Below are 27912 nucleotides of genomic sequence, written 5' to 3' on the forward strand. Positions count from 1 at the left end.
CTAGACACTGTCAAATCTATCCACATCAGTCGTTCGTTTATATACCTAATTGCAACTACGCTGGGTTCCATTTCTTTCCTGATGTAAAGCTCTACACCCCATTGTGTATTCCTGCTTTGACTCCTGACAGGTAGACCTTGTATTTTCCCACTTCCTTTTCTTTCTCACCCCTTACCCAAATGTCACTAACAGCTAAAACGTCCAACCCCATCTTACTTGCAGCCTCTGCCAGCTCTACTTTATTCCAGAGTAGCCCCTGCTGATATTAATAGCTCCCCATCTTGTTACCATTCGTTTGTCGAGTCGTATCTTAGGAGTCCCTGGTTTGTCAATTAGAGGTGGGACTCCATCACCTCCAAAGGTCTGAGGCATTTTGCTCTGATTGTTGCCAGCATCATATTTTAAAGTACCAGGGAAGCAGGTTGCTAGCTTTACTTGCCCCGGGCCCCATTGAGTTTTACCCGTAACGGCTGAGGGACTAACCGGTGGATTTGGTAGTCTTTGCCGCCTGAGCACAAAGGTGACCACGACTCAGAATATGTCCGAGATGCCAAGCCTTATTCCAAAGTAACTGGTACCCAGACTATCAGAACCGCTTACTTGGCCACTCATACGTTGCCCGTGGTTCATGAACTAGGACATGACAACAGGAACCCACACCATGAACCACATAGACATATTCCATGACTATATCACAAAGTTACATAAATTTAGTCATGGAAAAATCTTAAGAAAAGGCACCGAGAACTGCCATTATAAAACTGAATATCTTGTCCCATTGTGTGGAAAGATACATTATTCATACAGAGGAGAGGTGTAAAAGAAGTAATGGGTCTTTATACTAAATTTTTCAATGTTAATCCAAAGAATCAATTCTCCACTACGCAGTTACAACACACATTTTTACATAGTGGGTTTTGGGTCAATAAGAAGCTAAAACTTTGGCCCCCTCTTAATCTTATGGTTCAAACCACATGTGCATAATACAGGGTTTACAGGGTAGGCTAATAAAACCAGCCCAGAAAATATTCATAAGACTGATACAGAACTGGCCCTTGTTAACGAACAAGATAACTGTTCCTCACAGAAAATGCTGGAAAATGTTATATAGATGCACCAATTAGTTGCTGTCACATGTCTGCAAATGTGCATCTCCCACATGATCTGCCTTGAATACTTCACAGTTTCATTACGTTTCAGTGAGCAAGCGAAGCAGACAAGTTCAGTAACTAGTTGAATGCAACATAAAATGGTACTCACAATAAAAGAGTACCTGTTCTTTGTTGTGTGTTACATGAAACAATTTGTGGGAAAACATGTACGGAAATGTTTGTAAAATACTTCGAGACTGGAAGTGTTTTGGCAAAACTTCCATCAAAGTTTTCAATGCAAAATTCTGTAGTAAAATTTGTCTGAAAACAGGCTCTATAGCAAATAAAAATAGTTAATATCCAAAATGGAGTTTTAACACCATGAAAAATTGCTTTAGTGAAGGGAAGCCTGGAACAAAGTCTGACAAAATCTCAATACTGTCCCATACAGAAAGATCTTTGCAACAAGCAACAGTTGTACAGCACATGCAGGATGCTGGCAAAGTTTCGTTATTACAATGCATATGCACGCATATTCTGTAGACGTGAGTGATTTGGTACCAACAGTTCATCACGATGGAAGTAAAGAGACGGATATCAACAACAAAAGCCACTCATGCTGTCGGAAGCCAGGACCCAACATTATGCTTTGACATAGCTATGTGAACTCCCGTACACCATCTGAAGATGAGCATGAAAAGATTAAAAAAGCAGTTCATGGAATAAATACTATTACAGAAAAGTGACTGGTTGCCGTTTTCTGTATTTATATTCAATAAACATCCACGGGTTCTTAAACATCCGCAATGGATAAGTTTAATCAACACTGTTTATCTGTGTGAGAAATCATTTGAGTCAAAAAGACCAGCATCTTTATCCTTACAAATTTATTGTTGCCCACCAGAGTTAATGTGTGCAAAATGAACTTTCATGTGTCAAGTTAGTCGGCGATTAACCCTGAGGTGATGAATGACAGTAGGGATTTTTTTCCAGCAAGACAGAGCAACAGCACACATCATCTTGATAATCTTGTCACCAGTGCACAAGTTGTTTGGTCACCTCGACTGCCTGATATCCTTCCCTGTGATTTTTACCCATGGAGCACAAACGAGGGTCAGCTGCACTAAAATAATCCTCATAATCCTCGCACACTGAAAGAGTTACAGCAGAACACTGTTAACACTATTGCTGTTACAGCACCCCTCACACAGAGCTGTTCCATGTCTCACAGTTTGATAACTCAAGCACAGGGCGGCATCAAATTAACAGTGACCACATCTAGCATCTTCTGTGATGTTCATCGTGGAAGGTCCATCTTGTTTTAGTCGTATTGGTAATATTTCCTGGATCAATTTGTATATCATTCAACTTAAGATATTTGCATTAGCTGAAATTGTGTAAAGTGCTTTGGTGCAAGTGATGCACTGTAAATAATTTCAATGACTAAAGTTCATAGTTTTTAGCTAATTTATTTGAATCCCCAGATAGTTCTTAATCTATGGTGGTATGAGTCAATTTGTACATAACAACTTGAGAACACCTCGATTTACTGATAGTCAGCCTGGTATTTCATAGAAATGTTAACATTCTGTTCTTTAGAATCAGATGGTAATTGTTCATAAAATAAAATTATCACATGATCAACATCTGAATAACTCAAAATCAGCTGTCACTAAAAGATAATTTTAAGTCAGAACTACTACAGTACCCTCATTGCTACCATATGTCCACATACCTCCATTTGTCCACATCTCACCACTTCTCAAATACAACTGCGCTCATAAAGGCCACCTGAGGCAATAATCACATGCCAACTGACTATCTCATTGCACGGCACTACAGAACTGATTATTAAACAAATTTATCTACAAGTATGATAATAGTGTCCACAGATGTGTGTGGAGCAAAATCAAAACAGAATGTCAATTACAATTTTTACAACAAACCCTACTATCTAAAATTATTAATTATAAATTTACAAAAAGCAGCTATAACGAAGAAAAGGTAAAATAATATTATAATGAGTAGATGTGGCATGTTGATACAAACTGTTCTTGCCTGCTAGTTTTGTTGTTGCAGTCAACTAGTGTGTAGCATTTAAAATACCTAAGACCAGACCATAACAGTGCAGTATGCTAAACACTATCCTAAACCTACCACATGCTGTAGTTAGTTTGCATGGAAATGTGTAAATTGTGTGTAAATATTGTTTACAGCAAATAGGTCAAGTCTGCAGTCTCTATCAATTATGTGTGAATGTGTGTCATACAGGTGTCAAGTCCAAATGTAAGAACTCCTTAACAGCTTTCACCAGAGTCCTCTTTTAGTTGATTTAGCATAATTGTAGAAATTTTTGTTAATTTACAAACATTTGCAAATTCAGTAATTACTCTATGTGAACATAAAATCTACTCACTGTCAAGATTTCACATTGAGTCACAGACAAGTACAATAAAGAAGACCTGTGCAAATGAAACAACACAATTTCAGTGACATTACTGGTCTCACACAGATATAATTTTATGTATACTGACTAAAGTAGCAAGTGAAAATTTGTATCAAGGCCTGGAGCCGAACCCAGGTCTCCTCCTTACTACGCATCTGCATTACCCACTAAGCCACCTTGGCACAGGAGTACACACAACTGCACTAATTCCCCTGGCATGCCTCCCTCCTCGACTCTAATTCTCACAGCTACCCCAGTCTACTTTAGATTCCTCCAGTCATGCTACAAATTTTCACTCATCGCTTCAGTCTATATACATAAAATCAGATCTGTATAAGACCAGTAAAGCCTCTGAAATTGTATCATTTCATTTTTGTAAGCACATGCAACTGGGTTTCAGGCTGAATCCCCCATTTCAGTTGAATGCCGGGATGCTATTCCGGTACCTTGGCAATTCGGTTCATGTGTAAGAGGGAATTTAACATAAGAGTGGGACAGCAGTGAGAATTTGGATCAAGGAGGGAGGCACGTCAGGGTAATCCGTACAGTTGTGTGAACCACTGTCCCAAGGTGGCTTAGTGGCTAACGCACCTGCCTAGTAAGCAGAAGGCCCGGATTTGATTCCCGACCTTGGTAGGAATTTTCACTGGCCACATTTCAGTCTATATACATAAAAACAAAAAGACTGTTGCACACTGGGTGCAACTCTGTTCAATAATCACAATATGAGGAGGTCTACATGGAAAAGGCCAGGAGATGCAGGAAAAGTTCAATTAGAGTACATCATGGCCGGGCAGAGATTCTGAAATCAGATACTGGATTGTAATGTGTATCCAGGGGCAGATACAGACTCAGATCACAATTTGATAATGATGAACAGCAGGATTAAGTTTAAGAGACCAGTCAGGAAGACTTAATGAGCAAAGAAGTGGGATACAGAAGTACTGATGAATGAAGATATATGCTTGAAGTTCTCTGAGGCTATAGATGCTGTGATAATGAATAGCTTGGTAGGCAGCTCAGTTGAAGAGGAATGGACATCTCTAAAAAGGGCAATAACATAAGTTGGAGAGAAAAACATACGTACAAGAATGATAACTGCGAAGAAACCATGGGTAACAGAAGCAACGCCAGAAGTACAAAAATGTTCTGGGAAATACAAGTCACTTAGGAATGAAATAAGTAAGAAGTGCAGTGCAGCTAAAATGATATGGCAACATCAAAAATCTGAAGAAATTGAAAAAGAAATGACTGTCGGAAGGACTGACTCAGCATATAAAAAAGTCAAAACAACCTTCAGTGAAATTAAAAACAAAGGTGGTAACATTATGAGGCCAATGAGAATTCCACTGTTAAATGCAGAGGAGAGAGCGGATAGGAGGAAAGAGTACACTGACGGCCTCTATGAGGGGAAGGACTTGACTGATGGTGTGATAGAAGAAGAAACAGGAGTTATAGGGAAGAAATGGGGGGGTACAGTGGTAGAATCAGAATTTACAAAAACTTTGGAAGACTTAAAATCAAATAAAGCACAGGGGTGGCTAACTTCCCATTGGAATTTCTAAAATCATTGGGGGAAGTGACAACAAAACAATTATTCATGTCAGTGTGTAGATGGACAAGACTGGCGACATACCATGATACTTTAAAAAAAAAAAAAAATTATCCAAACAATCCCCAAGATAGCATCAGCTGACAACTGCAACAATTATCGCACATTCAGCTTAACAGCTTATTCAGCCAATTTGCTGACAAGAATAACATACAAAAGAAAATTGATGATGTGTTAGATGATCAGTCTGGCTTTAGGAAAGGTAAAGGCACCAGAGAGGCAATTCTGATGTTGCTGCTGGTATTGGAAGCAAGACTGGGGGAAAAAAGAGAGAGAGAGAGAGAGAGAGAGAGAGAGAGAGAGAGAGAGAGATCAAGCCACATTCATGGGTTTTGCCGACGTGGAAAAAGCATTCAACAATATAAAATGGGGCATGTTTGAAACCCTGAGAAAAATACGAGCAAGCTATAAGGAAAGACAGGTAATATACAATATGTACAAGAACCAAGTTGAAACACTAAGAGTGGAAGACCAAAAACATAGTGCATGGATTAAAAAGAATGTAACCACAAGGATGTAGTTTGTTGCCCCTGATATTCAAACTGTACATCCAAAAAACAATGATGGAAATAACATAAAGAGTCAGGAGTGGGATTAAAATTCAAGGTGAAAGGAAATCAATGATAATATTCACTAATGACATTGCAATTCCTCAGTGAAAATGAAGAAGAATTACAGGACCTGCTGAATGGAATGAACAGTCCAATGGGTACAGAATAAGGGTTGAGAGTGAATAGAAATAAAACAAAAGTAATGAGATGTAGTGGAAACGAGAATAGCAAGAAACTTAACATCATAAATGGTACTCATGAAGTACGTTAAGTTAAGGTATTCTGCTACCTAGGCAGCAAAGTAACCCATGACAGACAGAGCAAGGAAGACATAAAAAGCAGACTAGCACTCGCACAAAGAACATTCCTGTCCAAGAGAAGTCTAGCAGTCTTAAACAGGGGGTCTTAATTTCAGCAATAAATTTCTGAGAATGTATGTTTCGTGCATTGCATTGTATGGTAGTGAAACATGAACTGTGGAAAAACCATAACACAAGAAAACAGAAGCACTTGTCACATGGTGCTACAGAAAAAAGTTGAGAATTATGTGGACTGATACGGCAAGGAATGAGGAGATTGTCCACAGAATCGGTGAGAAAGAAATATATGGAAAACACTGACAAGAAGAAGGGGAAAACCAATCCGACATCTGTTAAGGTATCAGAGAATATAGTCGATGGTACTAGAAAGATCTAGAGGGAGCAAAAACGATACAGGAAAACAGATACTGGGATACATTCAGCAAATAACTGAGGATGTACATTGTAAGTGCTGATCTGAGATGAACAGGTTGCCCACAGGAGATGAAGTCCTGGTGAGCCACATCAAACCAGTCAGAAGACTAATGACTTAAGAATTAGAAGAAGAAGAACGAAAAGAAAAAGCTGTGATAAGCTACAACATGACATTTGGAAAAACTTTCAAGACCAGGAACATTACTTACACCACTATGTCCCCTAACAAATTTATCATACACGAAATACCTAATCTTGAGTGTTGTGACCAAGTGTTGTCGAAACTGAAGTCTAACTTAAAATGGTATTAAAGTCCTTATTAAGATATTCATCTATACAGCAGGAGGAGTTGTCCACCAAAAAGTCTTTCAAGCTCTGTTTAAACTGTGCTTTATCTTGTATTTAACATTTGCTGGCAATTTATTGAAAATGTGTGTTCCTGAATATTGGACTCCAGCTGGAACAAGGTAAGTGGTTTTAGGTCTTTAAGTAGATTATTCTTAATCGTAGTGTTGATACATACTATGTATTGAGCTACAGACATTTTATTTGCAACTAATTTCATTTAGGAATACTGTAAATATACAGAAGCAGTGGTTAGGAAATCCAGTTCCTTGAACAGGTTTCTATTGTGATCTTGAGGTTTCACCAAAAATGAGTCTTACTACTTGATTTTGTATTCTAAAAACTTCTGATCAGTTTGATGAGTTACCCCAGAATATAATCTCATATGACATACAAAAGAATTAAATTAAGCACATATAAACTTTTTTTCTCATCGCAAATACAGTCATTCTGTGGTGTGCTTTTCCCAACTGAATTTATTAATGAGTTGTAATTCCAGAAATTTAACACTACCAACCTCTTCTATCTGCATGCCTTCATATATTATACGCATGCTGGAAGGAAATCTCTGTAATATTTAATTACTCATATTTGCCAAGTGCTGTAAAATAGTCGAATGGTCTAGAGACAATTAAAACCAATCAAAGTGAGTCACAGAAGAGAGAAACACTTATGAGTGACATATGGAGTAATCAGGTACATGTGTATATTGGTAATGATCAACTAAATGAATACCTTGGAATTTAGGCAACTTCACAACTACATTCAGTGTGGGACCAGCAGATATCTCCCCAGGTTAACACAACCATGGCCACAGTTGGTATAGGACAACAAGTTTTATTTTTGGTGTCTTCTTTGAAGTTGAAAGGGTTTCTAACTAATTTATTTAATAATATACCACACGAATAGGGACTCAGCTGTCATCTCCTAACTCCACACGATGATCATTTCTCTGTCAGCTTTATTTTTGATATTTTGTGATATCTGTGGAAGGGTTAGTGCTGTGGATGAGAAGTCACTGGCGAAAACCATTATTTGAATATGGCAAACATTACTCCACTCACTTTATTGAAATGAAATGTTTTTAACAAGGGCAATGTAGTGAGGATTCCCTCTGCGGTGAGAGAACCCACCTTTGACCAGTGACTGTTACAGAAATATCCTTCCCACCCCTTCCACAATGGGACTTTAGATTCTACATTTGAACCCAGAAGCTCCAGGTTGGTAAAACAACAATACATGTAAAATGTTAGATTGCTACTCGCTTTGAGGATAAGACAGAGTTGCTGATAGGCACAAAGAAAAGTTTTCCAATGACTAAGATACGTTTATTACTAAAATGTCCATATAGAGATCCTCAAGGATTTAAAATACGTTATAAACAAGAATACAAATGGAAAAAAAGGAGAGCGAGTAAATGTATACATACTAATATTCACAACATTAGGGCATTATTGCGACATAATATGGAATGGTAATCTGTCCCAAAACAAAGATTTTAGGGCGAAGACGGGTGAGGGAGTGTTCCACTAGTAGGTATCACACTCTAGCCAAGATCTGTTGAATTCATATTTCACGTACGGCTCGTTTTGTTAGCAAAGTATCAGAAGGTTGGCAATAACACTGTGACGGTGGTTTATAGGCATCATATTATTGCAAACGTTATGCCACTGCACTTCTGCGACCGGTGAACACACTCACCGGATCAGAATTAACAAACTGATCAGGGAACATGGCACCACATAACTATCACCACCTCAATGCAACCGAATTTCTTTTTTAACAAATAGCTATGGTAGTTCCATAGAAACATTTTATTAGTTTTTATCACCATGAGTAACATAACTAAAATACGTTCCAGATTTCATGCTGGGTAGCATACCTTGGCTTGTAATTTTTGTACACGGACAACCCTGTGAATTCCGTGTCAATTGCAATGAACTTTGCATTTTTCAGTGCAGCTTTTATCTCCGGCAATTTCTCTTCAAAGTTACTCCTAAGTATGTCCACCATTTTTCCACTACGAACTGCTTCTCAACACTAGACAATTTTCAACATTACCCAACTCTTCGCCTACATCGTTAACAACCTGTTTGAGCACATACACCACAACAGTAACAATCAAGAATCAATATTTCCGCCAACGCCCGACAGTTTTCTACACTTTGTTATCAAAGATTCTTGGCGCCGCAACTATTCTTTTTCAAAGTTCCTAGATTGCGTTTTTCCAATAGGTTGCAAATATTTCTAACCTTAATTTGGAGACGCAGATTTCTAGGGCAAGTTGTACGATCGCAGGATAGAGCCACGATTAGCTATTCGAAAAACAAGCTAATTGCCGTATAAATTCTGGTGCGCATTGTATGGGGTAGAGCTTCCATACAGTTCGGTTGGTAACGCAAATCGAACTCGCGGAGTGTTTTTGCGCGCGAAACGTACGATATTCATTTGGCATTGCCATCAACCGAGGAAAGGTCAATAGTAAATAATAATTTGCAGAGGGTCCGCATTACTACAAGAACCCAAATTTTGTTTTGTATATTGGCCACAGCGACATAGTAACAGTCAGAACTCATCAATGGCCACGACAAAGCATAAATGAACGCTGTTAGAATTCTGCAACACAACTTACCGGTCTCCACAAGTCACTTTATACATAAAGGCAAAAACAGTGTGGCAGTCGCGCCGCAAAAATGCGTGAACGCACCAAAGCAGCTCACGGCCGCCTCAGTTTAGCTGCGTTAGATATGGGTCGGTGCGAATTGCTACCGTTAGACAAATTTCTGGCAAGGTGCGGCACACAAGACGCGTTTTTCGAAAGTGTATCATTTCAATCGGCGGACCACGTGGGTCCAACTTAACTGAAAGATCCCCACAGACGCGTACGGAAATTTCACGCTCTCCATTTGTTTCCGCTTTAATTTGACGCTCTCCGTTTGTTTCCGCTTTCGCTTCGTCGCGTTCGCGAAGTACATGGGGGCCCGCGATGGCGCAAAAAGTTCGTTTCGTTAAGGACATGTTTCCATTGTTCCGCCCCGCTCACATGATCGGTGGACGCGCTTGACACCGATGAGATGCACACCTACCGGAGGTGTTTGCGTGAAACTTATGCAAACGCAATCATTGCGATCGCCGTTAAATGGACATTGCGATCTGATTACATTTTCGTCCCTTGTTCATTTACTCATTTTTGCAGAATAAATGCATTTTCACCAAAAGTGCAAGGGAGACAATTCCCAACAATGCAGAATACACGTGGTCTGTACAAAGAAATTCAGAAGCATAACACATAAAATTCGTTGATATCGAATAAGTGTCTATAAATATCCCCTGTAGGTGTCTTAATCTCCTTTATCTTATTCTTATGATTGCTACGGTAGAAATAAGACAGTTTAATGTTGTCAGACTCTTCACTGACAGCACAGTATCTCTCTCTCTCTCTCTCTCTCTCTCTCTCTCTCTTTCTCTCCTACTTGTTATTTTTGTAACATCCAATGGAGTAAAACTACCAACTGCAAACACTTCCTTAACGTCACTTGGTAGGGAACTCAATAAGATTTTACTGCCTCGCTCTCTTCTGATGTATCGAAAACAATTACTGTCTGCGTGTTGGCACTAACCATATGTGGTGATCACATTAAATAAACATGTATTGGTCCACTGGAGCAGGAGGCCACTGATCGAAGTCAGTTACAAGGATCCGTGTAAAGTTTAGCCGCCTGCAATGGTGGAATATCGTATCCCATAGACTTTCAATCAAAACATAGGTTTCTTGTGTTTTTGTTTAATAAGCATTTTGATATATTGTTTCTTCATGTAACACATCAAAGCTGTGTATGACTACAGCTGTCTAAACAGCCATACATTCTGTTTTTCCACAATGACTTTGAGGTCTATGTCAGGTACTAAACTGACATTAACATGTTTCGATTCTGTGGCTGTCACAGGAAGATGGACATGGCATGGCGTAAGGTAAGCTGCTACAACACAGGATGGTTGAAATAAAGGACAGAGATGGTATTTCTTACTGACAAAATGTTGGAAGACATCACAAAATATGGAAACTGGAAGAGTTTGTGGAACTGTGAAGCATTTCCAAACAGTTGTCCAAAGGTGAGACCTCCACATTTCACCTCATCTTCCACAGTGACGGGTAGCAGATGTTTCAGCATTCCATTTTCAAAGAGACCAAGGGCACTGATTCCTCATATTGGTGGTGCATATTGCACTCAGGTATATGATCACTGTTTCAGTGTCCCAGGCGATGGTCATCCTGACCTCCAAATCTTTGGACACCGCATCTTTCATTTTTATAGCTTACAATGTGTAGCTGTATATGAAAACAAGGGGGTATTCTGCAGGACTTAAAGCCACAAAGCATGGATGGTATACACCATAAGTTGGCAATCCTACCAGTAGAGAAATGGTATGATTTTCATACACTCAGACGAGCATGTAACTACCCTCATTCCTCATTTTTGTATCATTGCTAAACCACCCACTCCATTACTCTGCAAGGGCCATATGCAAGTGGACATTTTGTAAACCTTGAAACACTGCCTACATCACATGACACAAATACTGTTTCGTTGTGTAGGATATAGCTATCAGCAGATACGAGGTGCAAAAACTACTCTTAAGGCAAGCTACCTAATAAATTCAGTAAGATTTTTTTTATGATTTGCCATCTTCCTCAGTTTGGATAGGAGTCACAAAGTATTCTCACATTCGTAGGATAAAAAGAAGGAGAGTGAAAGATCTCACCATCATCTTTGATGATAATCACCCCAAAAAATGATTCATATCCATAGCAGCATTCTGCCCTCAATTTCAAAATGGGCTGCCCCTTCATTGAACCTACTGGCTAAGGTTCCTGAAAAAAACTGTAGGTGGTCTCTCTATTCATCTTGTAACTGTTCTGCTGACTTTAACCAATCCTCCCTGCAACATTGTCTCCGATTTAATTTGTAACTGACCAGAAGTGAATGGGTACAATATCTGTTATGTACGATGCTTCATGAAGGAACAGAATGAGACGAGTTCCACGTAATCAATACACATCGATATTCTGCTTTTGGAAGGAGCAGTATATGTTCCAAACTTGCGTAAATCGACTGACAATAGTGATATAGACTGGTATTCTCATTCCATTACCCTAACTACTGTTCTGAGAAGTCTGTTCTGTATCAATCTTACTCAAGTCACCTATCCAAATAGAGATGATCTATCTAGATGCATGCATACTTACGATGTTAGCACTCCTTATTGGCATAAACAGATGTGAGCCTGATACATTTGAGAGTATTGTGGTGGCAGATAGTTAATAATAAGAAGACGAAATGTATGGTGTAAGCATTATGAAACTCCATGTGGAAGAAGTCTGAAACATTTTACGTAAATCACTTGTGCCATCATGTATGTAGTATTTCTGTAATGTCTGGTTCCATACCAAGAAGGTATTGGAAAGAGAGAAATGATCATAGAATATGAACACACACTTCTAAGGCTACACAATTCTGCACTTAAACGTACTGTTATGTTATGGTAGTGTGGTTTCCAATACATTAGTTGTGGGAAATGTAACACTGTTAGTACTCCAATGCAGGAAATATATTTCTAATATATGACATACATTCACCATGCAACTTTCTTATCCCAATCACTACGATGAAAAACTTTAAGATGATAAAATTACTACCTTATATACCAAAGGAGAAGAAAACATAGATTCTTTGTAATACATGCACTATGTAGCTTTCGGGATCTGATTACAGTTTGGAAATTATGGTATGTTCACAACAGTCCTATAAAATGATCATGAATAATGGAAAATGCAAGAAACAACAATATCTTATGAGGAAATAGACAAATGCTTAGCTGCAGTGTTTGGCATGTAAAATTACTCACCATTCAGCACTAACTCCATGAACAGTAAACACTCTCTTGCACACACAACAACTGTCAAGCAATTGTATATACATGGATTGCACTACCTCACAAACCTCTGTCACTGACTTAGAATCACTGCAGTTATGAATCTGAAGACTCTATTTATGTCCAAGATGTGACAGGGAAGTGAAGTACTCTGCCTACATCTTCATTCATCTAGAGGAGGGGGCTAATAATATAGAATTGGCGTATGACAAGGGCCTCCCGTTGGGTAGACCGCCTGCCTGGTGCAAGTCTTTTGATTTGACGCCACTTTGGCGACTTGCACATCGATGGGGATGAAATGATGATGATTAAGACAACACAACACCCAGCCCCTGAGCGGAGAAAATCTCCGACCCAGCTGGGAATCGAACCTGGGCCCTTAGGATTGACAGTCTGTCGCGCTGACCACTCAGCTAACGTGATCCATCACACACACTTTGGAAGTCCTCTACTGACTTCTGTGTGGGGAGATTTGCTGCTAACTATTGCTGGCAGAGAGCGCTCTAAGGCACACCCAGAACATGCAGTTGTATACAAGTCAAATGCAGGCTTTCCACACAATTGATACAACCCAAGAGAACAATGTGCTATAAATGACCTGCCACAACATCTACCACTCTCTAGATTACATCATCAGTCTACCATTAAATCCTACCTCATTACGATCCCTCTCAACCAATTACTCCAACTGCTTTCTATCAACCATTAATGCAGTGCCATGTCAATTTAGAGGCAAATGGTTCTCTTTTGTAGGAAGCCATCCAAGACAGCAGACAATTTGCATGAATTCCTATTACCTCAGTAGACATACTGCAGAACATTGTTAAAAACCCTGCAGCAATTGTTCTGTAAGGAATTTGTCCACTGATACCACATAGTTGTGAATGGTAGAAAGTATGGAGGAGCACATTGTAAATGTTTGTTGGAATTTAAAACATTTAAACAGTCTTGCACAGGGTCAACCACATGATCCAGTCAGTAGTTGTGTATTGCAATCCCAAGCTGGTAATACAATGCTCTTTAGCTGAGAAGGACATAAAGTTTATCATAGCCATTTGTCAGTACACTTTATAAAAGCCTATAACGTGGTTGCCGATAACTTTGGAGTGACACCTGTGCTTAAGATCCCACAAATACAGATTTATTACTCTATATTTGGCTATCATCCATATTCAACACTCTATTCCAGCCTTCTTAGTGCTGTACATGATCAATTACTGTTTTCCTGGTTACCAGTGCTTCCATGTTGACTTTTCCTCATATTCCTCTTGCTGTCCCATGTACAAAAATTTTCTTGCAACTAGCAGACAAGTGTGTACTCTCCCATTCTCCCTCAATTTTCCCACATCTTGCCATATTTTCCCTCAATTTATATGTGTTTTCTGTCAGTTTTCAGAATTTTACCGATTTTATATCCCTGTTCCTCACATGATCGTGATATCAGTTCTGGCCTTATATTCTAAGCTTGCATGTAAATGTAGTACATTTTTCAACAGCTAGTGCAACTACCGTGGACCTACCACTGGTGAATCCACCTTCAGACACCATCCTGGATGTATCAAGGGTACATTCACCTTCAAACCCTATCCCAGCTGTAATATGTGGTGATCTACCTCTGAACCATATTTCAGTGGTAACCTGTGATAGATCCACCTTCAGAAATTATTCCAACCTAATGAGTGGTGGATCCACCTTCCAACCCTATCCCGGATGTAATGCGTGGTGGATCCACCTGCAAGATCTATTCGTGATGTCATGATAACATGAGCAGAAGTAACATAAAATCAGTAAAATTACAAAAAGTGATGGAAAATGCGTATAAATTGAGGGAAAATGCAGCAAAATGTGGGAAAATTGAGGGAGAATGTAAGACTATTTACATATCTGCTTGATGCAGGAAAATTCTTGTTCATGGGAACAAGTGTGTGACAGCAAGAGTAATACGAGAGACAGTCAACATGGAAGCACTGGGAACAAGGGAAACAGTAACTGATCATGGATAGTGATAATAAGATTGGAACAGATTGTTTAATATGGATGACTGCCAAATGTAGAGTAATACATTTATATATGTTGGATCACAAGTACAGGTGTGATGCCAAAGTTATTGGCAACCACCTTATAGATTTTTATAAAGTTTCCTGACATGTAACTACAATAAACTTTACATTCTCCTTAGCTAAAGAGTATTGTATTTCAGCATGGGACTGCAATATAGAACTATCAAATGAATTATGTGTTTGACCATGTGCAAGACTGTTTAAGCATTTTAAACTATAACAGACAATATTTACAATGCGTTTCTCTGTACTCTCTACCAATTACTGTGATGCAGTGTCAGCTAACAAATACCTTGCAGAATGGTTACTGCATGGTTTCTAACAATATTCTGTAGTATGTCTACTGAGGTAGTAGGAATACATGCAAATTGTCTACTGTCTTGAATGCTCTCCTTAAGAAGAGAACCATCTGCCTCCAAATTGACATTGGTCTGTGTTAAAGGATGATAGAAAGTAGATGTAGCAATTGGTTGGAGGGGTCATAATGAGACAGGGTTTAATGGCAGACTTGTGATGCATTCTAGAGTGAGAGAAATATTGAGACAGGTCATTTATAGCACATTTAATGATTTTTTCCATTGTTCTCCTGGGCTGTATCACTTTCGTGATGTAGCCTGCATTCCATTCATATACTATTGTGAGTTCTGGGTGTGACTTGGAGAGCTCCCTATCTGCATCTGTTAACAGCCAACATTCCCATATCAAAGCCGTAGAGGACTTCCAGTGTGTGCATGATGAATCATTTCCATCGAACCGATGGAAAAACACCCACACACATTTCAAGCTTTCGCAACCTACGGTTGCTTCATCAGGAAAGAGGAAAGGAGAGGGAAAGATGAAAGGATGTGGGTTTTAAGGGAGAGGGTAAGCAGTCATTCCAATTCCAGGAGTGGAAAGACTTACCTTGGTGGCAAAAAGGGACAGGTATACACTTTCACACACACACACACACACACACACACACACACACACACACACACACACACATCCATCCGCACATATACAGACACAAGCAGACATATGTAAAGGCAAAGAGTTTGGGCAGAGATGACTGGAAAACCTATTTCAGCACCCTCCACTAGATAAACAAAGATGTGGGCAGAGTACTTCACTTCCCAGTCACATCTTGGAAATAAACAAAGTCTTCAGATTCATAACTGCAGTGATTCTAAGTCAGTGACAGGGGTTTGTGAAGTAGTGCAGTGTGTGTATATACAATTGCTTGACAGTTGTTTTGTATGGGAGAAACTGTTTTCTGTTCATGGAGTTAGCACTGCATAGCATGAAATTTTACATGTCAAACACCACGGCTATGCATTTGTCTATTACCTCATAAGATGTCATTGTTCCATGCACTTTTCCATTGTTGGCTACCATTTTATAGGACTGATGCAGATATAGTATAATTTCCAAACCGTAATCAGATGTGAAAAGTGGGCACTATACACCACCAGAAAGCTATATAGTGCATTTATCATAAGGAATCTGTGTTTTCTTTTCCTTTGGTGTTGAAGGTAGTAATTTTATCATCTTAAAGTTTCTCATCATGGTGACTGGGATAAGAAAGTTGCAGGGTAAATGTATGTCATGTGTTGGAATATTTCCTGCATTGAAGTTTTAACAGTGTTGCATTCCGTAGAACTTATTTATCGGAAACCACACTGCTTTAACAAGTTAAAGTGCAGAACTGTGTTGCCTCAGAGGTGTGTGTTTATGTTCTACAGTCATTTCTCTCTTTTTCCAGCACCTTCTTGGTGTGGAATCCAAACACTACAACAGTACTACATAACTGATAACACAAGTGATTTATGTGAAATGTTTCAAACTCCTGCCATCTGGAGCTTCATCATGTGTAAACCATATGTTTCTTCTTCTTCTTCTTCTTCTTCTTCTTCTTCTTCTTAATTGTCTGTTAGATCACCACAACACTCTCAAATGCAAAGGGTTGTCCATAAAATTAAGTTCCCAATTATTTTTTGCAATTAAAAACATGTTTACTGTTATGAAATAATACATTTGTGGAGAGCTTAGACTTTTACCTCTTTTTGACAAAATCATGATTGAGATCAATACATTTTCACAAACGATGTACCATCTTCTGTATGTCTATATCATAGAACTCTCCCTATGTGCCAAGAACATAGCTTAAAACTTCTTCTTTCAGCTTCTCTCCTGTTGTGAAATGTGTCCCACCCAGGTATTACTCTGATTCAGGGAAGAGATGGAAGCGAACTGTATGGGAGATGAAACTTCCTGGCAGATTAAAACTGTGTGCCGGACCGAGATTCGAACTCGGCACCTTTGCCTTTCACGGGTAAGTGCTGTACCAACTGAGCTACCCATGCACGACTCACGCTCCGTCCTCATAGCTTTACTTCTGCCAGTACCTCGTCTCCTACCTTCCAAACTTAACAGAAGCTCTCCTGCGAACCTTGCAGAACTAGCACTCCTGAAAGAAAGGATATTGCGGAGACATGGCTTATCCACAGCCTAGGGGATGTTTCCAGAATGAGATTTTCACTCTGCAGCGGAGTGTGCACTGATATGAAACTTCCTGGCAGATTAAAACTGTGTGCCGGACCGAGACTCGAACTCGGGACCTTTGCCTTTCGCGGGCAAGTGCTCTGTGAGGACGGGGCGTGAGTAGTGCTTGGGTAGCTTAGTTGGTAGAGCACTTGCCCACGAAAGGCAAAGGTCCCGAGTTCGAGTCTCGGTCCAGCACACAGTTTTAATCTGCCAGGAAGTTTCATATCAGCGCACACTCTGCTGCAGAGTGAAAATCTCATTCTGGAAATATCCTCTAGGCTGTGGCTAAGCCATGTCTCCGCAATATCCTTTCTTTCAGGAGTGCTGGTTCGCAGGAGAGCTTCTGTTAAGTTTGGAAGGTAGGAGACGAGGTACTGGCAGAAGTAAAGCTGTGAGGACGGGGCGTGAGTCGTGCTTGGGTAGCTCAGTTGGTACAGCACTTGCCCGCGAAAGGCAAAGGTCCCGAGTTTGAGTCTCGGTCCGGCACACAGTTTTAATCTGCCAGGAAGTTTCATATCAGTGCACAATCTGCTGCAGAGTGAAAATCTTATTCTGTATGGGAAATGTATGACAGTAACCTATCCAATTTCTTTATGAGATTGGTTGTGATATGGATGATGTGCAGAGAAGTGTTGTCCTCATGGAAACGCACTCCCTTCATGAACATACTTCTCCTCTTGTTTTTGATCGTTCGGTGAAGGTTCTTCAATGTTTTGCAGTAGTGGTCCCCATTGATTGTAGTGCCGGCAGGTAGAAATTTGCACAATAATAGTTCTTTCCATTCCCAAAACATGCTCTTCATCACTTTGCTCTCAGACAGTGGTTGTTTTAACTTCTGCAGCTTTGGTGGCTCTGGATGTTTCCACTGATGGGATTGCTGTTTCGTTTTCAGTGTTGTGTAGTGGACCCAGGTTTTGTCCACAGTAACAATGGAGTCCAAGTATTCCTAACAATCAGTTGCATAAGAGTAAAGAAATTCAAGGGCCGCCTACTCACATTTCCGTTTGTGGTCTCCCGTAAGCATTCTCGGGACGAGCACATCTTCAGTTGTTCAAATTTTAAGAAGCTTTTGTGCTTGTGCAACTGGTGTGACATCATTGCATTATGGATAAAATACATACAGATTTGATAAACAACAAGCACAGTTCATGGCATGCATAGTTATTCCTTACCATGCAACTACAAGTTTATGTCAGTGTCACCAGGCGGTAGCACACTGCAGCGCACTTGTATTCCTGTTCACATTGCATAAATCATGCTAGACAGTAGCACGATACTCAGATCTGCAAATTCACTCACTATAGAGTAAAATTAGATTGGTCGTCAGTATATGTTATAGTTATACTGATAGAGAAACCTAGTTTGTTTGTTTGTGAATGAGTTACAGTATATTAAGTTTTGGATTTGTCATGCAGTACTACATTTCAGGTAGTGAGAACCATAATGGCCTAAAGCAATCAGTTGTGAGATTGTGGCATTCATTCATGCTTCTGACTTCTGTTGATCTTGTGGCGAGTCACCTTTATCTGTGCTGCAAGTGAACAGTGTATATATTAACATTCACGAAAACTGTCTCACTCTTATATTCACTTAAATGTGAGATCAATGATGGTGTGCTTTTGACCTTTATGGCTCTCAGTGCCTCATTTGTATTCTAGTCAAGTGACATTACTTCTTGAATTTCAGTCCCACAATTGGAAGTTTGTGTTCTGAGTTGGTTGTTTACTGTGCGGGAATTGGTTTTTGTGTGCAGTATCAACATTAAGTCTGTTGATTCTCTTTTTAAGGTGCTAACAGACAAGAAAATTACCTGGAAAAGTTAGCCGCAAAGAAATTAGGGCCTCTCAGATCAGGTCCATTGATTGAGAAAGTGACAAATCAAATAAGCATATGTACAAGAAAATATTTAACAAAGAACTGTACAATAGCATAAGTTGTTGTGTTGGTGTAATGTAAGACAGTCTGATTTTCATCCCGGAAGTTAATGCATGGACTAATACGTCTTTAGTAATTTTGTACATTTGTCCAAAAACCAAAACGCACAAAACTCCCACTTACACAAAAATTCAAAACAGAGAGTAGGAGCTCCACCTCTAATGGCTGCCAAGCCAAGATTGAGTGTTGCAGACAGCTCGCTGGGATGAGAAATGGGAGAGGGAGAACTAGGCTACACATCCGTGTTGTCGGATTACCTGTAACAGTGTTCCTTGTGATTGTAGGTCCTTGGGAATATTATTTTATGAACAACCTTCATATCAGACCCTTATCTACTATACACCACTAAGGAGTGCTAACCTGCTGAGCATGCATACTTCTAGAAAGACCATGTGTAATTGGATGGATGATGTGAGAATGATTGGTATGAAACAGTCTTTGCAGAACGGTAGTTAGGGTAATGGAATGAGAATACCAGTCTATATCACTATTGTCAGTTGATTTACGCAAGTTTGGAACATATTCTGCTCCTTCCAAAAGCAGAATATCGATGTGTATTGATTACGTGGAACTCGTCTCATTCTGTTCCTTCATGAAGCATCGTACATAACAGATATTGTACCCAATCACTTCTGGTCAGTTACAAATTAAATAGGAGACAATGTTGCAGGGAGGATTGGTTAAAGTCAGCAGAACAGTTACAAGATGAATAGAGAGACCACCTACAATTTTTTTCAGGAACCTTAGCCAGTAGGTTCAATGAAGGGGCAGCCCATTTTGAAATTGAGGGCAGAATGCTGCTATGGATATGAATCATTTTTTGGGGTGGTTATCATCAAAGATGATGGTGAGATCTTTCACTCTCCTTCTTTTTATCCTACGAATGTGAGAATACTTTGTGACTCCCATCCAAACTGAGGAAGATGGCAAATCATAAAAAAATCTTACTGAATTTATTAGGTAGCTCGGCTTAAGAGTAGTTTTTGCAACTCGTATCTGCTGATAGCTATATCCTACACAACGAAACAGTATTTGTGTCATGTGATGTAGGCAGTGTTTCAAGGTTTACAAAATGTCCACTTGCATATGGCCCTTGCAGAGTAATGGAGTGGGTGGTTTAGCAATGATACAAAAATTGAGAATCATGCTGCAATGTCATTGGCTGATAGCATCACAAGATCAAAGCAATGAGACATTTTCTTGACATTACAGTCATTGAGACTTGGTGTTTCTACCTCATGTAACTGGGTAAAAAAAGTTGAAATTACAGAAAACCTGGTAAAATAACGAAAATTGAACTAATGTGCATAAAATTGATGAAATTAGGACACAGTATAGAGGAATGAGGGTAGTTACATGCTCGTCTGAGTGTATGAAAATCATACTATTTCTCTACTGGTAGGATTGCCAACTTATGGTGTATACCATCCATGCTTTGTGGCTTTAAGTCCTGCAGAATACCCCCTTGTTTTCACATACAGCTACACATTGTAAGCTATAAAAATGAAAGATGCGGTGTCCAAAGATTTGGAGGTCAGGATGACCACCGCCTAGGACACTGAAACAGTGATCATATACCTGAGTGCAATATGCACCACCAATATGAGGAATCAGTGCTCTTGGTCTCTTCGAAAATGGAATGCTGAAACATCTGCTACCCTGTCACAGTGGAAGATGAGGCGAAATGTGGAGGTCATCACCTTTGGACAACTGTTTGGAAATGCTCCACAGTTCCACAGACTCTTCCAGTTTCCATATTTTGTGATGTCTTCCAACATTGTGTCAATAGGAAATACCATCTCTGTCCTTTATTTCAACCATCCTGTGTTGTAGCAGCTTACCTTATGCCATGCTATGTCCATCTTCCTGTGACAGCCACTGAATCAAAACATGTTAATGTCAGTTTAGTACCTGAAGCAGACCTCAAAGTCATTGTGGAAAAACAGAATGTATGGCTGTTTAGACAGCTGTAGTCATACACTGCTTTGACGTGTTACATCAAGAAATGATGTATCAAAATGATTATAAAACAACAACACAAGAAACCTCTGTTGTGATTGAAAGTCTGTAGGATATGGTCTTCCTCCAGTACAGGTGACAAAACTTTACACAGATCTATGTAAGCGACTTCAATCACTGGCCATCTGCTCCAATGGACCAATACATGTTTATTTAATGGGATCACCACATATGGTCAATGTCAACATGCAGACAGTAATTGTTTTTGATATATCAGAAGAGAGCGACACGGTAAAATCTTTTGTGTTTTCTACCAAGCGACGTTAGGGAGATTTTTGTAGTTGGTAATTTTACTCTGTTGGCTGTTATATAAAAAACAAGCACAGAGAGGGAGGTAGATACTCCGCTGCCAATGATGACTCTGACAGCATTGCACTGTTGTATCATAGGAATATGCTAAAGGAGATTAGGAGATGCACAGGGAGACATTTATAGACAGTCATTCGATATTAATGAATTGAATGTGTTATGCTTCTGAATTTCTTTGTGCAGTCTACTTGTACTCTGCATTGCTGCTGCATGGTTGTGAAATTCCTCCTGTATGCTAGTGTGCTATTTTTGTTGTTGTGATAGGTCTCTACCTTGTTTGTGATGGGTGGAGGACTAGATAGTTTTATAACTAATGTAACTGTGCTGTCAGGACATGAAGATTTTTCGAGAGTTAGCAGGTTCTGTGACTTGGTGGGGGACATCTCTTACTTGTTGAAATCAGATTCAAATGCTGTATATTGAAGACTGGGGGATTCGTGAGAATACGACAGGTAAGCATTACTCTGACAAAAGGAGAGTTGAGAGATGAGCTCTATCTAGTATTGTGGACAAACGTATTAAACCTCTCACATACATCCCTTGAAGTAACTGCAGGGAGAAACGAAGAGGCTAATACCAAGGTTTTTACTGAGAAACAATCAGCAGCAATACATCTTTTGTTTTCTCAATAAATAAGATGAGTTCACTCTGTGAGTTTTGTGTGTTGATTAATGGATGGGCTGACATCTACATCCATATGCATACTTCACAAGCCATTGTACAGTGCACGGTGGAGGGAACCTTCTACCACTACTTGTCATTTCCTTTCCTATTCCACTCGCAAACAGAGCAACAGACAGGAAGTCTGTCCATATGCCTCCACATGAGCATTAATTTTTCATATCTTATCTTCATGATCCTTATGTAAAATGTATGTTGGCAGTGGTAGAATCCATCTGTAGTCAGCTTCAAATGTCTGTTCTCAATAGTGTCCCTCGAAGAGAACATCACCTTCCCTCGAGGGATTCGCATGTGAGTTACCTGGCGAGTGTAATCCGACTGCAAGAAAAGAAATTACTCACCATGCAAAGGGGCTCTCATGACCAATGTAATTAAATAGTCAGTCAATTTGATCAATGACATGCTGCTGAGCTGATGGAATTGAGGCTGAGAATACCACTGATATGACTCATGAGGTGGAGTAGTAAGTTTTGTTGCAATGTGATCTTTTAACAAAATTTCAGTTTCTCATCTACAAAGCAATTGATGGCCATAGTATTAAAATCAGTTATATTGCTGAATTTATAAAGTGATACATTGTATTAATCTGATAGCACAGCATGCTCTTAGCACTTGAGTCAAAAATCAGTTTAATGTTCTAAACCTGTGATGCAGGACATAACAGATATTAAGCTGATAAGAACAGATTTTTTTACCAAAGAGAAAATACTTAGAGGAAATATAGGCTATGTCATACTGTTCTCCTGGCTTTTCACAAGAAGTAACGATACTTCAGTGATGTGGAAACTCGTGTATGGTCCAGTTTCTTCTGTCTTCAAAATTAACCCATATAAAAGCCAGGAATCTACATTTTGTGTGAGAAATTCATGGTATATAAACAACAACATCCCCATTTCAGATTGGGTAAAGTGGATTTTTTAAACAAGGGTATCTGTGTCAGAGTGGAACTGCAGTTAGAACTATAAGTCCAAGCTGCACCTGTTTGCCTTGCAGTATCTGCAGCCAGTGGTTGACTGGAAGCCATGGCTTTGTCTTGTGTGAGTGGTAGGTACAAAGACTGCTTTGACCTGTCAGTTCTTTCCCACAGCAGCAGGGTCAAGTCCCAGTGGTGGCCCCCTCCAGATGGCTTAATAGGGAACTGGTCAGTATATTGGTAGAGTGGCAACAAGAGCGAACATGTGTGTTGAAGATTCAATAAGGCAAGTGTTTGCTCTGGACGATTATTCCCCCTCATATCAATTGATCGGTTGATGGCTGGGCGGCCAAGGTGACAATCTCTCCAATCTGTGAGCGTCTGGTACAGGCATTGTGTGGATACATGGATGTGAGCTTGCAACTGCTGGCATGGCAGGTGTGGCGTCAGCTCTCTGGTAGCTGGTAGACGGCACACATCACAAGTGTGTACAATTGGAAGGATTTTTTCACCAGATATATTTAATAGAAACATTGTGGTGTTCTCAAATGTTGGCAGATACACGATATCACATATTTAATGCTTTGATCTATTTGTGGTGAAAATTTAATTACTTGATTTGCTTAATGTTTGCACATAATTCTCAAATGCTGATTTTCTTTTTTTCTTTTTTTTTTCATAGAAGAATTTTTGTATGGTGGTGATGAGTGTTTTAAGTGATCTATTTGACTCTCATAAATCGTTAAATAACTAATTTGATAGAATAATGCAAACGGGCTATTTCTCAACATTTTTGATATTGCAATTGTGTGAGCTTCCTTTGTCCCGAGCATTAGCCAATAGGGACACAGTGTTCTGAGGAGGAATGAAAATTTTCCATCTGTATGTTTGAGATGTTGGTTCACACACAAACTGGAAGTAGCCACTTGGGAGATAGCAGTGGTGGTTTGGTAAGCATTCTCCAGGTATCAAATATCATGGATTGCTACCACCTGATGCTTTGTTCAGCAGGAAGTAGCCACTTGAGAGGAACAGATTCACATGCAGACCTCCAGTCCTGTCTCGGCTGGCGGTGGTGGCGCATTGTGATTACGGCAAAGCAGCCAGGGCTTGGGTGTGCGATGATGCAATGTCCTGGCTAGCTCGGTCCCCAGGACATTAGTCCTATGGTCAGTGCAAAGACACAATCAGAATGTTTTATTTGCCAGATGTGGCCTGTGGTAGTGGAGAAGGGTGTTTGTGTAATCATGCATTGGTGCATACAAGATCTCGGATACATGACAAGTGTTTTTCCCACAAACAATCAATTAATTTGATGAGATATTTCCTGCCAAACATGTAAATGAACTATAGAAAGTCCCTTGATATTTCTGGAGAACCAGTGGGTTGTGGAGTTGATACAGTGAGAATTTTGACATAACTTTACTAGTATCCACCAATAGGATGTGAGGTGACATCGTAAGAGTGGAGGTACCACAATTGAGCTATTTCCCACCAGGGAGGAACTTTGTCTACTGCAAACTGATTAAATAAAGCATATGCAAATTGCATTGAACAATATGTTAATAGATTTTAATTTCAGAAAGACTGATTCTTTTTCCCACCAATTTCCACATGGAATAGGGAGGGGGGGGGGGGGAGTGAGGGAGGGGAGGACTGGTGGATTTCCCAGGAGAGGGGTACAGAGGCTCCAAACTGAACTGGGAAGGGGTGACAAAAATGTGTCCCTTTTCCCAGAGGGGTGGGGGAAGAATTGGGGGAGGGAGAGGGTGGGTAATTGTCAGAAGAAGAGATTATCCCTAGAGGAACATAAATCAATCCCCAGGGGGCCATAAATCAATTAGCATAGAAATAGGTTAAGGAGTGGGGGAGAGGTCTCTAGAAGAGCGTATCGTTCCAAAGGATTGGAAAAGGGCACAGGTCATCCCCGTTTTCAAGAAGGAACATCGAACAGATGTGCAGAACTATAGACCTATATCTCTAACGTCGATCAGTTGTAGAATTTTGGAACACGTATTATGTTCGAGTATAATGACTTTTCTGGAGACTAGAAATCTACTCTGTAGGAATCAGCATTTGTTTCGAAAAAGACGGTCATGTGAAACCCAGCTCGCACTATTCGTCCACGAGACTCAGAGGGCCATAGACACGGGTTCACAGGTAGATGCCGTGTTTCTTGACTTCCGCAAGGCGTTCGATACAGTTCCCCACAGTCGTTTAATGAACAAAGTAAGAGCATATGGACTATCAGACCAATTGTGTGATTGGATTGAGGAGTTCCTAGATAACAGGACGCAGCATGTTATTCTCAATGGAGAGAAGTCTTCCGAAGTAAGAGTGATTTCAGGTGTGCCGCAGGCGAGTGTCATAGGACCGTTGCTATTCACAATATACATAAATGACCTGGTGGATGACATCGGAAGTTCACTGAGGCTGTTTGCAGATGATGCTGTGGTGTATCGAGAGGTTGTAACAATGGAAAATTGTACTGAAATGCAGGAGGATCTGCAGCGAATTGACGCATGGTGCAGGGAATGGCAATTGAATCTCAATGTAGACAAGTGTAATGTGCTGTGAATACACAGGAAGATCCTTTATCATTTAGCTACAAAATAGCAGGTCAGCAACTGGAAGCAGTTAATACCATAAATTATCTGGGAGAACGCATTAGGAGTGATTTAAAATGGAATGATCATATAATGTTGATCGTCGGTAAAGCAGATGCCAGACTGAGATTCATTGGAAGAATCCTAAGGAAATGCAATCCGAAAACAAAGGAAGTAGGGTACAGTACGCTTGTTCGCCCACTGCTTGAATACTGCTCAGCAGTGTGGGATCCGTACCAGATAGGGTTGATACAAGACATAGAGAAGATCCAACGGAGAGCAGCGCGCTTCGTTACAGGATCATTTAGTAATCGCAAAAGCGTTACGGAGATGATAGATAAACTCCAGTGGAAGACTCTGCAGGAGAGACGCTCAGTAGCTCGGTACGGGCTTTTGTCAAAGTTTCGAGAACATACCTTCACCGAAGAGTCAAGCAGTATATTGCTCCCTCCTACGTATATCTCGCGAAGAGACCATGAGGATAAAATCAGAGAGATTAGAGCCCACACAGAGTCATACCAACAATCCTTCTTTCCACGAACAATACGAGACTGGAATAGAAGGGAGAACCGATAGAGGTACTGAAGGTACCCTCCGCCACACATCATCAGGTGGCTTGCGGAGTATGGATGTAGATGTAGATGTAGAGGACATTTAATTCATCAATTTAACTAATTAGCATAATATTAATTTGATATCAAAAATGTGCCAGAAAACCCTTTGCCCCAATACTCAAGTGGATACCAGTTATGTAGCAAAATTTTTTAAATAAGTTTATATTTGAGAAAAACTCATTTGTCTCTTGTTGCGCCTCTGCTGCTGTTTGGGGGAGATGTTCTCAGTCCCACCAAAGCTCCTTCCAAAGAGGTATCTCTCCTGATAATGAGAGAGGATGAGGCAAGTCACACCTGTTGATGGCACTTGGTATATGGGTGAACAGGTTGAGAATTAGAGAAAGCCGTACTCTCAAAAAGTGACTCCTGAACTGTCCCAGTACAGAATAAATGAAAAGAAAGAATACATTCATTCTGGACCAAAACACAAGATGACATTACTTTCAAGCTCAAAAGAACACAACTGAAAAGAAAGAATTGGTGCATCAAGCAAAAAGTGTGTTTCTTTATTAAATGTTCAATTTTAGATGTAGTATTCGTTAGCATCATGTGCTTCTATAACAGAGTGATGAATTGAATGTCTGACAGGTTTGGATGCCTGCACTGACACATCCAAAGGTTGTTCAATATGACAGCTGGTCATAGGTAGTGTTCCAAAAATGAACAGCATAGAGACAGAAGTGATGACACTTTCTGCAGGACTTGACCATCATTTTGCAGGACAATGTTCAAGCACGTACAGAGCAAGCTGTTACTAATTTGTTTGACTGATTGGGCTGCTAAGTGCTATACTACCTACCTGACTTAAGCCCTCGTGAGTTCAACTCGATTTCTAAATTGAAGGAAACACCTCACAGCATTCACTTCAGAACTGCTACAAATTTGTCGGGCGATAGACCATGTCACTCAAACTGTCAACACAACTGGCACTGCTAAGAGTACCCTATGATGTCCACATCACTGGCAGTGGGTTATATACAATGCTGGGGACTATTTTGAAGGTCAGTAAAACTTTGAAACATGTATCTATTTTATACAGGCTGCAAATAAATAGTTGTCACTATTACAGTTCCAAACCTTGTACATTCAAGTTTGGATAGAACATTATTTTATTGCTTGCATTGTGGACGAAGCAACAGACAAGCCATAATTTCTTATTGTTGTGAGACTAGTGGACTCCATTGGTGACATTTAAGAGCTTTTGTTTTTCCATGTTAGCCAAGATGGAGCTGCTGTCACTTTAATCACTGTGCTGTGAGGCGTGTTTCAGAATTATGATATGAAGAACAAACTGGCCACCCAAACTTATGATCATGCTCCCATTCTGGCAGCACAATTAAATGGCCTGCATTTTTACTCACTGTTTTGCACATCATTTAAACTTATTTTTGCACAGAATTGTTCTTGTATAAAACCATTAAGGATTTTTTGTCCATCCTTCAGGGTATACCCGCTTTCTTCTACCACTCCTTCAAATGCACAGCAATTCTCCACAGCACTAGTGGTAAATGCATACCTTCCAGCAGACAAATGAGA

The 27912-nt window shown here is 39.9% G+C and overlaps 1 protein-coding gene and 1 pseudogene across 1 annotated transcript in view; both read right to left on the minus strand.

The window, feature by feature from the left end:
- Nucleotides 1–9052, minus strand: part of LOC126088125 (pre-piRNA 3'-exonuclease trimmer-like) — a 275789-nt gene extending 266737 nt beyond the window's left edge. Inside the window, exon 1 of the mRNA XM_049906233.1 lies at nucleotides 8662–9052. Coding sequence (XP_049762190.1) covers nucleotides 8662–8792 — 131 coding nt within the window. The 5' untranslated portion in view covers nucleotides 8793–9052. The remainder of the gene's footprint in view (nucleotides 1–8661) is intronic.
- Nucleotides 9053–22809: 13757 nt separating this feature from the next.
- LOC126096727 (U2 spliceosomal RNA) lies at nucleotides 22810–22963 on the minus strand (annotated as a pseudogene).
- Between the last annotated feature and the right edge of the window lie 4949 nt (nucleotides 22964–27912).

Source organism: Schistocerca cancellata, chromosome 1, assembly GCF_023864275.1.
Source record: "Schistocerca cancellata isolate TAMUIC-IGC-003103 chromosome 1, iqSchCanc2.1, whole genome shotgun sequence".
NCBI lineage: Eukaryota > Metazoa > Arthropoda > Insecta > Orthoptera > Acrididae > Schistocerca > Schistocerca cancellata.